Source organism: Myodes glareolus, chromosome 8, assembly GCF_982192425.1.
Source record: "Myodes glareolus chromosome 8, mMyoGla1.1, whole genome shotgun sequence".
NCBI classification, from domain to species: Eukaryota; Metazoa; Chordata; class Mammalia; order Rodentia; family Cricetidae; genus Myodes; species Myodes glareolus.
The window spans coordinates 71,861,966-71,877,895 of record NC_142033.1 but is presented as its reverse complement, the minus strand read 5'-3'; the positions used below and the strand labels follow the sequence as shown (position 1 = coordinate 71,877,895).

At 49.8% G+C, this 15,930-nt stretch overlaps 1 protein-coding gene across 3 annotated transcripts in view; it reads right to left on the bottom strand.

Moving 5' to 3' along the window:
* Nucleotides 1-2,899: 2,899 nt before the first annotated feature.
* The window catches only part of Zfyve28 (zinc finger FYVE-type containing 28), a 93,235-nt gene continuing 80,204 nt past the window's right edge, over nt 2,900-15,930 (bottom strand). The window contains exons 9-14 of one of the 3 annotated variants that reach the window (XM_085692030.2): nt 8,714-8,809; nt 7,547-7,698; nt 6,707-6,823; nt 5,458-5,562; nt 4,534-4,637; nt 2,900-4,070 (exon numbers count right to left, since the gene is read on the bottom strand). In XM_085692030.2, the coding sequence (XP_085548156.1) occupies nt 3,939-4,070; nt 4,534-4,637; nt 5,458-5,562; nt 6,707-6,823; nt 7,547-7,698; nt 8,714-8,809 (706 nt within the window). In that variant the 3' untranslated portion in view covers nt 2,900-3,938. The remainder of the gene's footprint in view (nt 4,071-4,533; nt 4,638-5,457; nt 5,563-6,706; nt 6,824-7,546; nt 7,699-8,713; nt 8,810-15,930) is intronic. The other 2 variants (XM_085692032.2, XM_085692031.2) reach the window with 2 other exon arrangements.

Here is a 15,930-nt window from a genome sequence, read left to right as displayed (position 1 = left end):
ACCCCTGTATGGAAACACACACACACATAAACACACACACACACACACACACACAGAGAGAGAGAGAGAGAGAGAGAGAGAGAGAGAGAGAGAGAGAGAGAGAGAGAGAGAAGCCAACTATTGCTGCAGAGGCATGGAGTGCCCCCTGGTGGCAATTAGGGGCTGCAGCCAGGATTCTGGCTGGGTCAAGGACACAGAGGGGAGAGGGCAATCAGGCTTCACGTGGCTACAAGAGTTATCATTACCACAAAGACATCAAAAGTCCTTCAGAGTCCCGTGTCATGCCATACCCTTCAGGGTCACTATATGTCTGGCTGATGGCTACCTTTTCTCCGCTCAGGTCAGGGCTCTGCTGAATGTGCAGTGGAGACACCATGCTGCCTCTCAGCCAGGGCTATCCTGAGGTCCTTGGGGGAGGCAGTTAGGGATTGAGGACAAGTTAGATGTACAACTGAGACACAAGATAAGCATCAAAAGGACCTTTGACATCTCAGGTGTGCAGGTGGGTCCCCAGAACCCTTTCTCTGGGCACTGAGTAGACCCTATGGAGGTGAAAAAGTGGGACTTTATAGTGATTTACATGAGACTGTCCCCTATAGGCTCAGATGTTTGAACACTTCGTCCCCAGATGGTGGCATTGTTTGGGAAGGTTTAGGAGGTGTGACCTTGCTGTACACAGCATGTTACTGGGGTGGGTTTTGAGTGTTTATAGTCTTAATTCATGTCCAGTTCTCTTTCTGCTTCATGCTGTGGTAAAGGATATAAGCTCTCAGAATTCTTTTTCTGACACCAAATCTGCCACTTGCTGCCAGACTTCCATACCACGATGGGCTCTTACTCTTCTGGAACCATTTAGCCCACATAAACTGTCGTCTGTAAGTTGCTTTGGTCACTTTTATCACAGCAATAGAAAAGTAGCTAATGCATCAGACATGGAGCTAGAAGTGGCTCTCTCTTCCCACTACCAATGCCACCTCCCAAGATCAGGCAGAGCAATCTCTGCTCTAGACCCTTTAGCTTGCCAGCTTGTCCCAGATAAGAATTGTAGGCAGTCTGTTCCCTGAGCACCTGCATGTCACGCAGTCTGGGCTAGAGGTGTTTGGAGAATGCTGAGGGTCCCTTCCCAGAACTATGCATTTCCAGAGAATAGTGAGAACCCTGCTGCCAGATGCCAAGCAAGTTAGGTGGTTATAGCTGGCACAACTCCCAAATTCCAAGGATGGCTCCTAGCGTAACTAGCTTGGACCCATCTTCCAGTTCTTCACTTCACTGGACACTTCTGCAGCAAGCTCTTCATGGATTCTCCTTGAAGCACACAGCCCAGCTCATCTGATGTCTGATCTTCACGAGCTTTGGTTTCCCTGTCCATGACAAGGAATCCTGCTCTCTTGAAGGATTGCCATAGGTATTGGTGTGGACATTTAAAATTCTGGAACAACAAAGATGGTGATAGCGGGAAACTAAGGCTCAGAAAGGATGACAAGAAGGAGGTCCGGAGGCTAGCTCAAAAGAGCTGATTGCATACCTGGATCTCTGAGCATGTTCCGTGTCTCTGCTCCCACAGGAATTCCTGAACACAAACCCCATCCATGGAAAAGGCTTCTAGAGCCTTCTTGAAGTGTCTAACTCCTGACTCTGCTCTTGGTGTGGGGCTAGCTCCACAGAAGGGTAGAATGAGTGGACATCCTAATTTTATCATAGAGAGCCTGAAATTCCTTCACCCTGAGTGAACGGGACAGTTGAGCATCCTTAGTGAAGGGCCCCTGTGGTCCCAGGCCTCAAACAGGGCAGTTCATGGAGCAGCTCCCTTTACCCAACTCACAAAGGTAGGTCAAGGCTGCCTTATAAGGACTCACATGAGCAGATCACACGGGGATGTACACACACACAGACACACAGACACACACACAGACACACACACACACACACACACACACACACTCAAGTCTCTCTAGAAAGCAGATGCTCTGTTCTGACCTTTCTCCCTTCTAACATGGTAGGAGAGAGGACACCATGTTTCAGGTCTGGAAAACAAATAGCTGTGAAGTGCACTTATTTATACTGTAGTGTGCACAGAGGTCCACACCACGGTTTAGCTCCATGTGGGCTCCTGCAGGCCCTGGCTTCCTGGTTAGTAACAACAGACATCATTCTGGAACAGCTTGTAATGCCACTGTAGTAGCTCTCCAGTCAGGGACACGGACACTGGGAGAAGACAAGTGATGCAAGGGTCATTTCTCTGCATTCTGTTCAGGTGGGCAGAATGGTAGGGTCTAACCTTGGGATGTATGAGTCACGACCCTACATGGGTTCTCCTTTCTTATGTTCCCTAGGCTCTGCTCCACTCAGAGGGAGCCTCACTTTAAAACACATTCTCACCAGAAAGCAGGTGTAATAGCCACTGCTGCCTCTCACAGTCCTGCTTCCCTACCTATTGTCACCCAGCACCCACCACAAAGGCCCTGTCACTATGGCAATCCTGACCTGGAGCAACTTCTTGTATTCTTCCCAGAATAGCCAAAGAGGCAGTCCCCAGGCTTCTGGACAGTACAGATCTAAGACTAACACCATCAAGGTAGAGTAGCCAAAGGCACATGCCCTGCCCCTTCCCCTAGCACAGGCCAGAGGTCTTAGATGCATAATGGGCACCAGCTGGTGAGTCAGGCACCCTAACAGAGAAGCTAGGGAGACAGGCACCCTTCCAAGATGGCAGATAGGCCTGCAGCGGAAGATGGCAGCCAGCCCCTTCTGAATGCTGACAGGAGGATGAGTTCTGCTGTTCATCATCCCCAAGGCACAGATGCCCCTGTCTTCCAGAAGAAAATCCACATCAGCACCAACACCACCACCCACCCACCAAAGACAAGGACTCGGTGTACATAGATGACGCCAGAGAATATGCAATCCTTAAATAGATTTATGGAAATGGTTTCGAATTACAGCATTTAGAAAATAAAAATAATCTCAATAGATAATATTCCCTCTGTTATATACTCTCCCCCACCCCCGCACAGAAGCCATTTTTGTGCATGTGTATTCCACTGCTGAACAGCGATTGGATTTCATCCTATAAAAGAAGCAGTAGGTGTGTCATCTCTCTAAAAATAAAACTGTAATCATCATTGCAACGTGAAGCCTGAGATTGAAGCCTGAGGAGGTGTCTGTGCGTCTCAGCCTGTCCAGGCCGCACTGAGGTCTGAGGAAGTGGGTTAGAGTCCCGAGAGTCCCGAGTCCCGGTAGGTGCAGAGGAAGAAGGAACTGTTAGCCAAGTGGCGGCTACCTGATGAGTCCAGTCCCAAACACCTGAGAGCTCAGCCTACGCTATCAGCGGGTGGTCAGGCCCTGTTCTGCCAGCAGGTGGCCATGGTAGAGATGCCAAGGGCATGCCTGCTTCCCCAGGAGACCACTGTGTTTGCTTCTTACATTCCCCCTTCAAATAGAAATGAGATGCATGTTGTTGGGCAGGGTCCCGAGGCAGGTGGTGAGCGCTAGGGAATGAGGTGGGTGGTAAACAGTGGGGAGTCCTGCTATGATGTTAGGGGGCTAGCATCTCCTGGCTTCTGCTTCCAGGGTTTCAGCTACAGAACAGAACATACAGAACTGGCCCTCTGCTGCCTTACTATGCACAATGGGAGCAAAAACGCCATTGGACGGGCAAGAGAAGAGAGTTCAACCCTGCCTGGCTAGCATCCCTGGATCCCATGCCAGGATGGGTGTCTCCACAAGAGGCTCTGGACAGTTTTGGAAACCCAGGCAGGTCTGCAGCAGTAGCAGCTTGATGAGATGCAATGGGGCCCTGCTGCAGCACAGCCTGGACAGGGCACACAGCAGGCAAAGCACCTCCACCCCAGAGACCCTTGCCAGGACTCAAGGCAGACACAGTGCCTCTGTCCTGGAGTCTCCAGCCCACTCAGGGCTGGGACACGCCAGGCACAGCATCACATGCCCGTCTTGTCGCTATAGAAGGGTGTGACGTGGAACATGTAGCAGTGTGTGCACACACGGACTGGCTTCACTTGTCCGTAGCGCGGAAGTGGTGCCGAGTGTGACGAGCAGCGGGAACAGAAGATCTGGAAGCCAAGAAGGGACAGAAGGTAGTGAGCAGACAGGGCCTTTGTCAGCCCTGTTACACAATCCTTTCACCCAAACCAGGTCAAATAATGGTGGGCAGGAGTCAGCCTGATCCAGACCCTGCAGACTATGGAGTTTGTAGGAAACTCTGGGCAAGGCTGGCCCAGTAGGCCAGGCTTCTTGAAAGTAACTAGGCCCTTCACCATAACCACTGCAGACTCCTTCTTAACCTCCCTGCCCCTCCCTGTTCTCACCTTGGAGGGGCCAGGATCGAGCCTGCATACTAACTAGCTAAGCATGGCCTAGTATATGGAGTCAGAATAGAGCCTAGAACCTGGGGGGACATCTGCACACGGGCGATAAGAACCTGAGTGGATTACCAGGACATCAACCCTGATGCTGTGCCTGGGGACAGACCCCACACAACCCCAAAGTGTAGACAGCCAACAGGGCCCCACCCACCTTCCCACAGCTGCGGCAGTGGTGTTTCCTGCGGATGACGGTGAAGGGCGCTTTGCAGGAGGTGCAGAAGCCACAGGCCTCATCTGGCACCCATTCAGGAGGGTCTGTCACAACAACAGCAACAGGACAGAGCAGTGGGCTGGGGGAGGGGAAAGGGTAGACACCCCTTATCCCACTCCTCTGGTCCTGCTCTCGGCCTGTCAGTCACTGGTCACAATGTCAGTGGTCAGAGTCACACTCCAGTTGCAGGCCCAGGCCATTTGGACTCAGGATGTACAGCAGAATCAATGATGACGTCCTAACTGAGACCTTCATCTCCTTCATCTTGGTTACTCAGTTTAGCCATCTGGCTAGACTAATGTAGACCTTCCTGACCCAGGCACCCCTTTAACACTCTAGCAGAACACTTTCCCACAAGTCTTGGGCCTCTCACATAGATGCACTGCATATTCACAAGCAGCCCAGGACTCTTCTCCCTGGACATCCAAGCTGCCTAGTTTCCAGATCATTCTGGGCAGATCCCATGTGACCATATCAGTCATCAATCCCTGTCCTCACCACAAGGAAGGCTTCTGCACCCACCCAAAGCCCCCATTAACGTCCCAGAGTGTCCTGAGGCTGCTATGGGAGACTCCTTCAGTGCAGGTGAAGTGCCGGGGTACTGGATTATTGTAGCCACAGTCAATCGTGCCCCTCTTCCCTGAGCTTGTACCTACTAGGCTGAGCTGCTAAACAGGCCCAAGGCTGCACAGCAGTAAAGGGCCTGTATATATCTAGTACCAAGGAGGAGGTACAGAGTGGGGGGCCACCTCCCATGGGGGGCTGTATCCCCCAAATGGCCTGATGTCTGAATGAATATGTACAGTGTAGCTCCTTTTGCTCAGCAGACGGCAAGCCAGGTCCACACATGAGCTTCCCACATACCTTCAAAATCCCCATCTCGAGTCTTGGCTGCCAGTTCTGAGGATGACACAGTCTCCTGGCATAATGCACAGTCCTCCAAGGCTGCACTCCGTAGGGTCTGGGTTACTGGAAGGGAGAAGGGAGCCACTGGGGTTGGCAGGTAAGGCAGCAGATGTGACTGATTGTCCTTAGTGAGCACTTGGGCACCTCCAAGTTTCCAGCTCCCACAATCCCTCCAACCATCTCTCTGCACACAGAGCAAGACACCTCAGTAGGCAGGATGCCAACACTGGCAAAGTTCTTCCTATAAAAGGGTCCATTCTTTGTACAATGTGGTGGACCCTGGGGGCATCTGGTGGCTCCTCTGCATAAGCATCTAGCCCTGGGCCCTGACACTGGTAAGATTTCCTGGCCTATCATCCCTAAGGCAGAAGTTTTAAAGTCAACAACTTGATTCCTGATTTTCAGAAGGCAGCCCGCCCTGGATTGCCAATCAGAATCTGGTCAGGTGGCAGAGCTGGCTGAGGCAGAAGTTCCTCCTCACCAACAAGGACATGACCAGTTAGGCCAAACTTCCAGGACCAGCTGGGCTATCCCATATACCCAGATAGCTCATGGGAAGAAGCCTTTGTGCAGAGAGATAGCTCTCCCCAAACAGGTACCCCAGGCTAGCACCAGCAGTGCCTAGTCCCATTTCCTATCAGGACCCTACAGGGACAAAGAGCAAACTCCCTTCCTTGCCAAATATCTGTTTATCTGCTGTGTGTGTAAGGTATGCTGTAGAAAAAAGTGAGTACATGTACGAATAATGTGAGAGCACATGTGCATGCTTCAGTGAGCTGAAGATGTATAAATATGAGGCAGCTGGGGTGGATATTGCCGCTCTCTCATAGAGGGATGGGCTGGGTCCCCTTTGTCACTCAGGCTGGGCTGGGCTCTACACACTGACAGGAGACTGTAACTAACACTGTACCTCGTCTAGTCACCTGGTCTGGTCTAAGATGGAGGACAGGTCCCCAACCTCTGTCTGAAGTGAAAAGTCGGATGGCCTGCTACAGCCTATGCAAGAACCAGAGCCAGGGACCCACCTGCAAAGTGTCATGGGGAGCCACTTCTCCGGGCTACACACTCATCTCCCCAAGTCGACAACCTGGCACACTGGGTCCGGCAGATCCTGGGGGAGGTGTGAGTTTCTGCACACTCCCTTCTTGGGGACAGTGGACACAGTGGTTGGCAAGAGCCTCTGAGCCTGTCCTGCAGCTGCACTCACCCTTCTTTAGCTTCTCCTTGTCGTCGGTTTCAGGCTTGGTGGCCATGACCTCAAACAGTGTTTTGAGAATGCTTCTCAGGTCGCTGGCGTAGTTTGTCTGCAGCTGGTCAGCCACACCTGATGAGAGAAGCCAGTGGGAGGAGTGACAGGGAGACAGAAGGCTGAGTTGAGTCAATCACTTCGGTAGGCCACACTATCATGTGCTGGACAGGACGCACTCAGAGCTCACGGATTAGCAATTCCCAACCCTATAAGAGAGGATTCCCTTGCCATAATTACAAACTCAGGAATCAAAAGAGGATAGGAAGGAATGAGAGCTTCCTGCCCAACCCCACCATTGCTGCTCTCATGGATATATAATAACTTATCCAGAGTCACAGCCACTACAACTAAAACAGACACCCACAGAGGTCCTAGAACACTGTGCCTATGGCAACACCTGGTGCCATCACAGAAGCAAGGGAATACAAATATGTCTACATTCTCCCAGTATCCAGCACTACACTGTCCTGAGTAACTTTGACTACAGGGTCACTAAACATGCTCTGTATAGCCTGGATCCAGGGTAAAGCCCAGCCTGCAGTAGTGTCCAGGGCCTGACTGCTTTGATCACGGATCCCATTGCTCCCACCCACCCCTGGAGGAAAGCTCTACTCCACCTTCACTTACAGAGCTCCCTCCTCCCTGTAGGACAGATCTGGTCCCACCCCTAGGTTTGCTCCACAAACCACACTGCCCTCCGCTTTAGCCTGGACAAGCTGGGCCAGCCCCACTATTCTTTCTCTCCTGAGGCACGTCCTGCCTGTCCCCACACACATGTCCTAGGTCCAGATCTCATACCTGAAATGCAGACAAACAGGCGGTGGATCAGGTCATGGCTGCCATGGAACCTGGACCGAATCTTCTCTCTGGTGGCCATGGGGGTGAGAGGCATGACCGCAGGGGCCACCTCCAGTCTGGTGCTGTCTAAGGAGCCGGAGCCAGCTGTGGAGCTGATGCAGAGAAGAGAGGCAGGGGAGGTGAGTAGGGGCCACAGCAAGGAACCTGTCTTAGTTAAGGTATTTATTAAGACCATGACCAAAAACAACTTGGGGAAGAAAGAGTTTAAGATTACAACTCTCAGGTCTTTCCATCGTAGAGGGAAGTCAGGACAGGGGCTCAAGGAAAGAACCTGGAGGCAAGAACTGAATCCGAGGGCATGGAGGAACGCTATTTGCCTCCTTTCTTCTATAATCCAAACTCCTGGCCAGGGCTGGCACTACTCACACTGTGCTGGGCCCTCCCACATCAATTACTAATTAATAAAACACCCCCACAGACTTGCCTACAGGCCAGTCTTACAGATGCATTTTCTCAATTAAGGTTTCCTCTTCCCAAATGCCTAGGTTTGTGTCAAGTTGACAAAAACCAACCAGCACAGGGCCTCTGGAGCTGGAGGTCAGAGCATCAGGGCAAGTCTGTCCTCAAGCTCCCTTCCAAAAGAGCTGAATCGCCTGGACATGCTATTTCCTATCATGTAAGTGCCAACAGTGTGTCTGCTTTTAAAACACAATGGACTTGAACAACTAATCCAGTACTGCCTTGCTCTAACCCTTGATAGCTACTCCCCTGCATCAGTCCTTCCACGCGGGCTGATGTGGCATTTACTCTAGCTTAATCTGCTCCATCTTGCACCCACACTTAACATAATCTCCCAACTTCTTTTATTTGGCAGACCCTTTGACCTCTCAGGCCATCTGTGGGAACAGAACACAACCCCCCAAAACATGTGTACACCTAACCCCTTGAACCTGTGAGCGGGTCCTTATTTGAAAAGAGGATCTCTTCAGAAGCAATTAAGTAAAGGGTCTGGCATTGAGATTATCCTAGATTATTCAGTGGGTCCTAAATCCAAACACAAGTGCCCTTGTAAGACACAACAGTAGAGGCCCAGGGACCCAAGATAAAGAGGACAACACATGCCCAGAGTTTGAGATAGGCGGGATACAGCCAAAAGTCAAGGGGCACCTGGAGCTCCCTGGAGTTGGAAGAGGCGAGAAGGGCTCCTCTGGTGCTTCAGGAGGGAGAACAGCTCTGGCAAATTTTAGACTTCTGGTCTGGAGACTATAAGAGAATACATTTTCGGCAATTTAGGCCACCATAGCAGCCACAGGACATGTGAATAGTCTCCCCCTCCAGACACCTGCCCCTCTTCTCCCCAGTGGCTGGTTTTATTAGATCTGTTCTTTAGAAGTTCATTGTGACTGTGCACAGAGTATTTATAGCCAAATCTCTGAAAAGTTAGGTCTCTTCTGGCCAAACCCAAACCAAAAATTAGAGGCTGGGGGAGGCTCAGGACTAAAGAGTTTGCCATGTCTGGTTTTGATCTTTACCATTAGTAAAGCTGAGGTTCCAAACACAAAGCAAGGGCTCATAAATTTACAGCAGAGTTGGCGAAGCCACCGGAACAACTGTGGCTACAGCGCTGAAGAGGCTAGAGAGTTCCAGAGAGGAGTCCGGGCAGAAATAATGGGGACAAAGTAGCAGAGACAACAAGGGGCAGACAAGAAATGGCAGGGCACGAGCTGAGAGGCCAGAGACAGACGGGAAGGGCTAGAAGAAGACTCAGCAGCTAGAAGCAATGGCTGTTCTTCCAGAGGACCAGAATTCGCTTCCCAGAACATACATCCTACCTCACAATTGTCTGTAACTTCAGTTCCAAGGAATCTGACTCCCTCTGCCAGTCTCCACGGACACCAGGCATGCATGTAGTACACAAATATACATGTAGGCAAAACACTCATGTACATTAAATAAACACATGAAAGGCAGAAGGTTGGTAAGAACTAGAGAAGGGAAATTGCAGGCCTTAGTTACCAGAAGTTTCAGAAAGCTGCCAAACTTTAAGTGCAAGAGCCTGTCACCCTAGGCTGTAATACTGCTCCCTGTTGCGCTGAGCGCACCAGCACCCAAGGACCATTCAGTAGTTCTAACACTAGCTGGCACAGCTGGCTACTGTTTTTCACTGCTGCCAAGAAGTGGGGCCATTGGTGATTTAAGACCACAACAACAGGTCTTCAATCAGAGTGTCTAAGCCTGCAGCATCTACATTCATACCCTGGAACAATAAAGCACTACTTGGAGCTGTTAGCCTTTGGGTCTGCCATTCTAATCCCTAAGCATTCGGCATTCAGAGGCCCAGGACTGCCAGCACCAGCAGAGCTTCTCCTTGTCTACTGCAGGTTCTCCCTAGGTAGAGTAAAAGAACCCCAGTCAGTTGATTGACAGCAACTCAGGACCTACACTGTCTCTCTTTTCCATTTGGAGAAAACTGATTTATTTATTGGTCTGTTTTCGATGCCAAAGTCTTGTCTCAAATGCTTGTGGGTACTTGACTATTTGATGTATTTTAGAAGAAAGCCTGCCAAACAGAAGCAGAAAACAGAATTTTATCTTGTTGGACAACAAATTATTGCAACCATTTGGAAAAGTATTTTGGTGCCATCAAAATAAAATTGTGTAACCCTGACCCAATTCTACAGCCCAGTGGACCATTGCCAACATATCCCTGAATCCTCTGCCTGTATGTCTATTGACACAACTGAATCTTTGTAACAGCATTCCATGTTCCAGAAGAAAACTGGGAAGGAGCCCAAACCTTCATGATGGGACGCAGAGTCAACCGCAATCTGAGCACCCACTCCCAGGGCTACCAAGGCCACTATAGGCATGATTTAACTTACATATTGTATGAACCCCTGGACATGCAGTGGGAAAACACACAAGGCTTGGATACAGATACAGTTGGGAGCACAAAGGTGAGATGCCATGAACACTCAACAATGGTGGACTATCCAGGAAGGAGGGGCTGGGCTCGGAAGAAGCCCTAGAGCCCTGTGGGTTCCTTCACTACTGGCTAGGACACTCACAGATGCTATCTTGCTCTAAGTGCTCTTCCGTTGTCATACTCTAAAGCAGCGAATGTCTATCGGCACACAGAGCAGCCTGGAGATCTGAGACAGGGCTGGGCATGCTGGGCCACAGAAACCGGTGATCTGCCGGGATCCTTAGGATGCGCTCCAGGCCCCCACATCTAGCTGGCTCCATTTCATTTAGAGGGAAAGCCCCTGACTTCTGTCTGGGGATGTGGGCCTTAGTGACTCTGCTGATTATTGAGGAAGGAAGGGGAGAAGACTTCCTCCCCTTCTACATATACCCTAGCTGCAGTTGATAGCCTCACCAATTGAGAACTTACAGAGATACACCTGCCACTGCTTCCTGAGTGCTGGTATTAAAGGAAGGCCCACACTTGGCTCAGTGATTCTATTTTTTTATTTTTTTGAGACAGAGCCTCGTGTAGACCACACTGGCTCCAAACTAGCTATTGTAGTGAGGAAGGCCTTGAACTCTTGACCCTTCTGCCTCTACCTACGGTTATCTTGGGAGTACAAGGGTAGGACATTACACCTGCCTAATTTTATTGTTTTAGAGAAGGTGCCACTTTATAACCCAGGTTGACCTCATGATCCCCCTGCCTTAACCTCCTAAGTGCTAGGATTAAAGCCACATACCATCACGCCTAGCTCTCTCAAAAGCACTGAAAATAGGGACCCAGGCATACATTTGTATAGAGATGTTCTGAGTATCATTATTCATGTGCCTGGAGGTGAAAACAAATCCAAGAGCCCATGAAGGAGGACGAGGGTATAAACAAGGCAGTGAAGTATTATCCAGCCTTCAAAATGAAAGAGATTATGGCACTTACTCCAATGTAGATGAGCTCTAAAACATGCTAAGTGAAAGAAACCAGATACAAAAGACAAATCCTACGAGACTTTATTATGTCAGGTCTCTAGAGCTGGTTAATCCAAAGAGACAGTAAATACAGCGGGTAGATGCCAAGGGCTGGGGCAGGTACATGGAGACAGAATTCAGCTTCGAAGAGGAGAACATGTTGGAGAGGGAAGGTAATGGTGGCTGACCGAGGCCGCAAGTGTGGCATTACAACGGACATCACAGTTAAAGTGACAGATTTGATGTATGCTTATCAAAATTTCATTAAATGAAAGTAAAACAAAAACAACCAGGGCAAAGAACGGGGGAAAGGTACTGAGGGCAATAGGCATGGCATGAACACACTGGAAATGATAGTAAGTAAAATGGCCTTCAAGATGGCTCAAAGATAAAGGCACTCACTGCTGAGCTCGAGGACCTGAGTTTAGCCCAGGGGCCCCACCCAGAGGAAAGAGAGGCGACGCCTGCACACTGTCCCATGGCTCCCACAAAATCACTGTGGCATGCATGTCCCTGCCCTCCAACCACAAAATAATAAATAATTACCAGTTTTTTTAAAAAAAAACTAGAATATCATACAAAGATAGATGAGATATTGAGAAATATCAAGTACTTATTTTTCTGGTGAGAAAAATAAGTAACGCAGTCATGGCGGTCGCTCTATAATCCCAGCTTTGGGGAGGAGGCAGGAGAAAGGTGAGTTTGAGGCTAGCTTGAGTTACATAATGAGATCGAGGCTAGCTTGAGTTACATAATGAGACCCAGTCTCAAACAAACAAACAAACAAATATTCTATTCCTCGAAGAGAAGGAAGTGGCAGCCAGCAGTAGATGGCACCCTTGGGCCTGCTCATGGTGATGGCACCAAGAGGCGTAAAGAGAGAGGTGCTGAATAGGCCAGGGCACAGCGGGAGCCAGACCAAACACGTTGCTGAAGATTTGTCCCCTGAGATGAAAATAACAGGCAAGTATTGCCTACCTGGAAGTTAGACATGAAGGACTTGCTGACCACACTAAGGCCCCAGGCCTGGCCAGTCCCACTATCCTGGACGTCTCAGTCCCCAAGAGTAAAGCTCCAGAGAGCTGAAATGGCCACAGCATGCATTCTTCATGAGTCATGGGTTAGACAGTGTGTTAGATAGTTTTGTCAACGTGACACAAGTTAAAGTCATTTGAGAGAAGGAAACCTCAATGAAGAAAATATCTCTTTAAGTCTGGACTATAGGCGAGCCCGTAGGGCATTTTCTTAATTAGTGATTGATGGGGGGAGGACCCAGCTCATGTGGATAGTGCTATCCCTGGGCTGGTGGGCTTGGGTTCTATAACAGAGCAAGTTGAGCTATCCGTGGGGAACAAGCCAGTAAGCAGCACCCCTCCATGGCCTCTGCATCAGCTCCTGCCTCTAGGTTCCTGCACTGTTTTTGAGTTCCTGCCCCCACTGCTTTTGATGGTGAACCATTATATAGAAATAAATCATTTCCTCCCCAAGTTGTTTTTGGTCATTACAGGAATGGTGACCCTAAACTAAGACAGGCAGGGCAGGACACCCTTCTAGGAACAGGCTTTAGCAACATCTGCCAAAGTCACATCCTCTTTGCAGACCAGCAGTGACCCGTAGCAGATGGTCAGCATGCTGAACATCGGGTACCTTACAGTCCTGCATGGCTCTAGCAGGGAGATGTGTTTGCTGCGCTGGGTTGAAAGGAGTCCATTCATTTGCATGATGAAGTCCTAGACTGCAGGACCTTGGAGAAGGTCCTACTTGCAAACAGCATTCTGGTGGGTATGATGAATGCAAATGAGGTCATACTAGAACAGGGTAGGGACCTGACCCATCAGGACTGGCATCCTCATAAAAAGAGTGAACCTGGACACATGCAGAAACAGCAGCATGGTGACGAAGGCATTGATTGGGGGTGACAATTTCTCAAGTCAAAAAACTCACCTGGCCACCACCAGGAGCAGAAGGGTAGCCTGGGACAGTTTTCCTCACAGCCCCTGCCAGAACCAGTTACAAGACTCCCTGATACTGATTTCCTGCCTTCAAGACTGAAGAAAGACCATTTCTCTCTGCAGCATCTACTGCTGTTTGTCACACTTTGTTACAAAAGCCCTAAGGCATTTATTCGTGGAGGAGTGTCCCATGTCTCCGGAGTACCCCATGACGCAGATGAGCCCAGTATGTAGGCTGTACAAGGTGCTGTCCCTAAACAGTGCAGCTTCTAGCAAGACTCCCACAGGTCCAGGGCAGAGAAGCTTTGCATGCAAAAGTCAGACCCCTCATCTCCTGTCCCTTTAACCTCTGTCCCCTTGCTCACTCCTCTCAGCCTCACCCTGTGCTATCACAGGGCACAATGCAGCCATAGGATTTTCTATGTACCTGGCCCACCACGTTCTTTTCCTGCATGCCTCTAGGAGCTTCACGCTCCATCGGAGTATGTTCCAGTGTCTGTCTTAGTTTGGGTTTTTATTGCTGTGAAAACATACCATGACCACGCAGCTCTTATAAAGAAAGCATTTCATTGGGGTGGCTTGCTTACAGTTTCAGAGGTTCAGTCCATTATCATCATGATGGGGGGCAAGGTGGTGTGTAGGCAGATGTGGTGCTAGCTACATCTTGACCAAAAGGCAGCAGCAAGTTGACTGCTATCAGACTGGGGGAATCTTGAACAAAAGAGACCTCAAAGCCCGCCCCCACAGTGACACACTTCCTACAACAAGGCCACACCTCCTAATAGTGCCACTCCCTTTGGGGGGGGCATTTTCTTTCAAACCACCACAATGTCCTATGGGGGAAACCATGCCTGGCTGGGTCACAAATAGACTCCACAACATAAAACTCTTTCTGTCCCAAGCCTGACTAATTAGTGCTTCCAGACTCATCTTTCAGTGAGTGTGTAAAACCTGTAACATTCTCTTTTCCTGCTCTAGATCTACACCAAAGGACCCCAATACACACACTAGCCTCCATGTCTGTAGAACAGACAAAGGAGTCCTTACACAAGCAGGCTCTTCTGACCTGATGCTACATGAATTAAGCAGCGGAATAGCCTGCAGGGCTTGCAGCAGCCTTCTGCCTCTGGCCAGGCACTCTTCCTGATGACCTTGCTGATGGTACCATGCCTATATTCAAAGGGGGCTCCTCTGGGGAGCAGTGGGAGAGCAGAATGGTCAGAAACCCAAGATTCGGATGTCATGGTGAATGCCACATGCCCTCAAGTGTGACACACCCACATCATACCCCAGAAGGTTCTTCAGTGGAAGGATCTCCAGATGAGATAACCTTGATTGAAGTGTCCTTATGAGGAACAGAAAAGACATCCCATAAGTCATGAAATTCCAGGAGCCCTAGGAACTAGAGGAGGCAGGAAGGCTCAGAACCTTCAGCGGGAGTGCTCTATGACAGCCTCTAAAACGCGAGAGTAGAAGTGTGGCCTTAGGCATCCTCCCTGTCTGGTGCTGTGTTAAAGTAACTCTTGGAATCTGTGAGCCCCTCCTGAGACCATCTCACACCCACTGGATGACCCCGGTGGATGGCCTGGTCCAGAGATGAGATCCCTTTGCCCACAGAATGGCAGGAAAATGTCCTGATGACCTGACCAAGAAGATCCAGTCAGTGATATCCCAGTACAGCTGCCTCAGGGCAATAATGCATAGAGTGGTTTGAAGGGAGGGGACATCCACATCGTGAGTAGAAGCTGTCCATGCAAGCAGCATGTTTACAGTGTTCGAAGCAGTCAAAGGAAACAGTCGTACCTAACATATAATTATAGCTTAAGTCGTTTAGGGGAGTTGGAGCTTGTAATCAATGTTTATACATCTAGGAAAATGTTCTGCAAAGAGTGTTTGCTGCTGCACTCAGTCTGCAAATTGGACACGGAATACAGCAAGAGGTGGTCTCGATTCATGCTTCTGTGTGCGGGCTTTGAATGCCACAGCACCTGAAGACAGACTGCAGGCAATCAAGGAAGGCTGAGACGTCTCAGAGAGACAGCACCCCGTGGGGTTGGGTTTCTGGTGACATGCAATTTTCACTAAGGATACTGGGGCCCAGTTGCCTCCACCAAGTCTCTCAGGGTGACTTAGTAGTATCCCAGGCTAGGGACTCCAACCCTGTGAGAGTGGCTGAGGCTGAGGGGGACACCCTTCTCTAACCTATGAAATTCTATGTCACCTGCCTCTCTCCTTGTCACTCAGAGGCTCTCTCTGAGGCAGGAAAAGGACCAGATTTTTAGTCCACATTCTCCAGTAATCAAAGAACCTTCTGAGACATAGAGAGTCACTGTGGGACAGCAAGTAGTCCTGACTGTGACCAGGGCACAGCAGGCACTAGGTTCACAAGGGCAAAATGGGCGAGACTCTATTCCCTCTAGGCAGCAATGAGGTTGCTGCCCATTTGGCCTGCTAGGAGCATTCCTTACAGTTTCAGTCTCTCTACCAACTACTGACTAA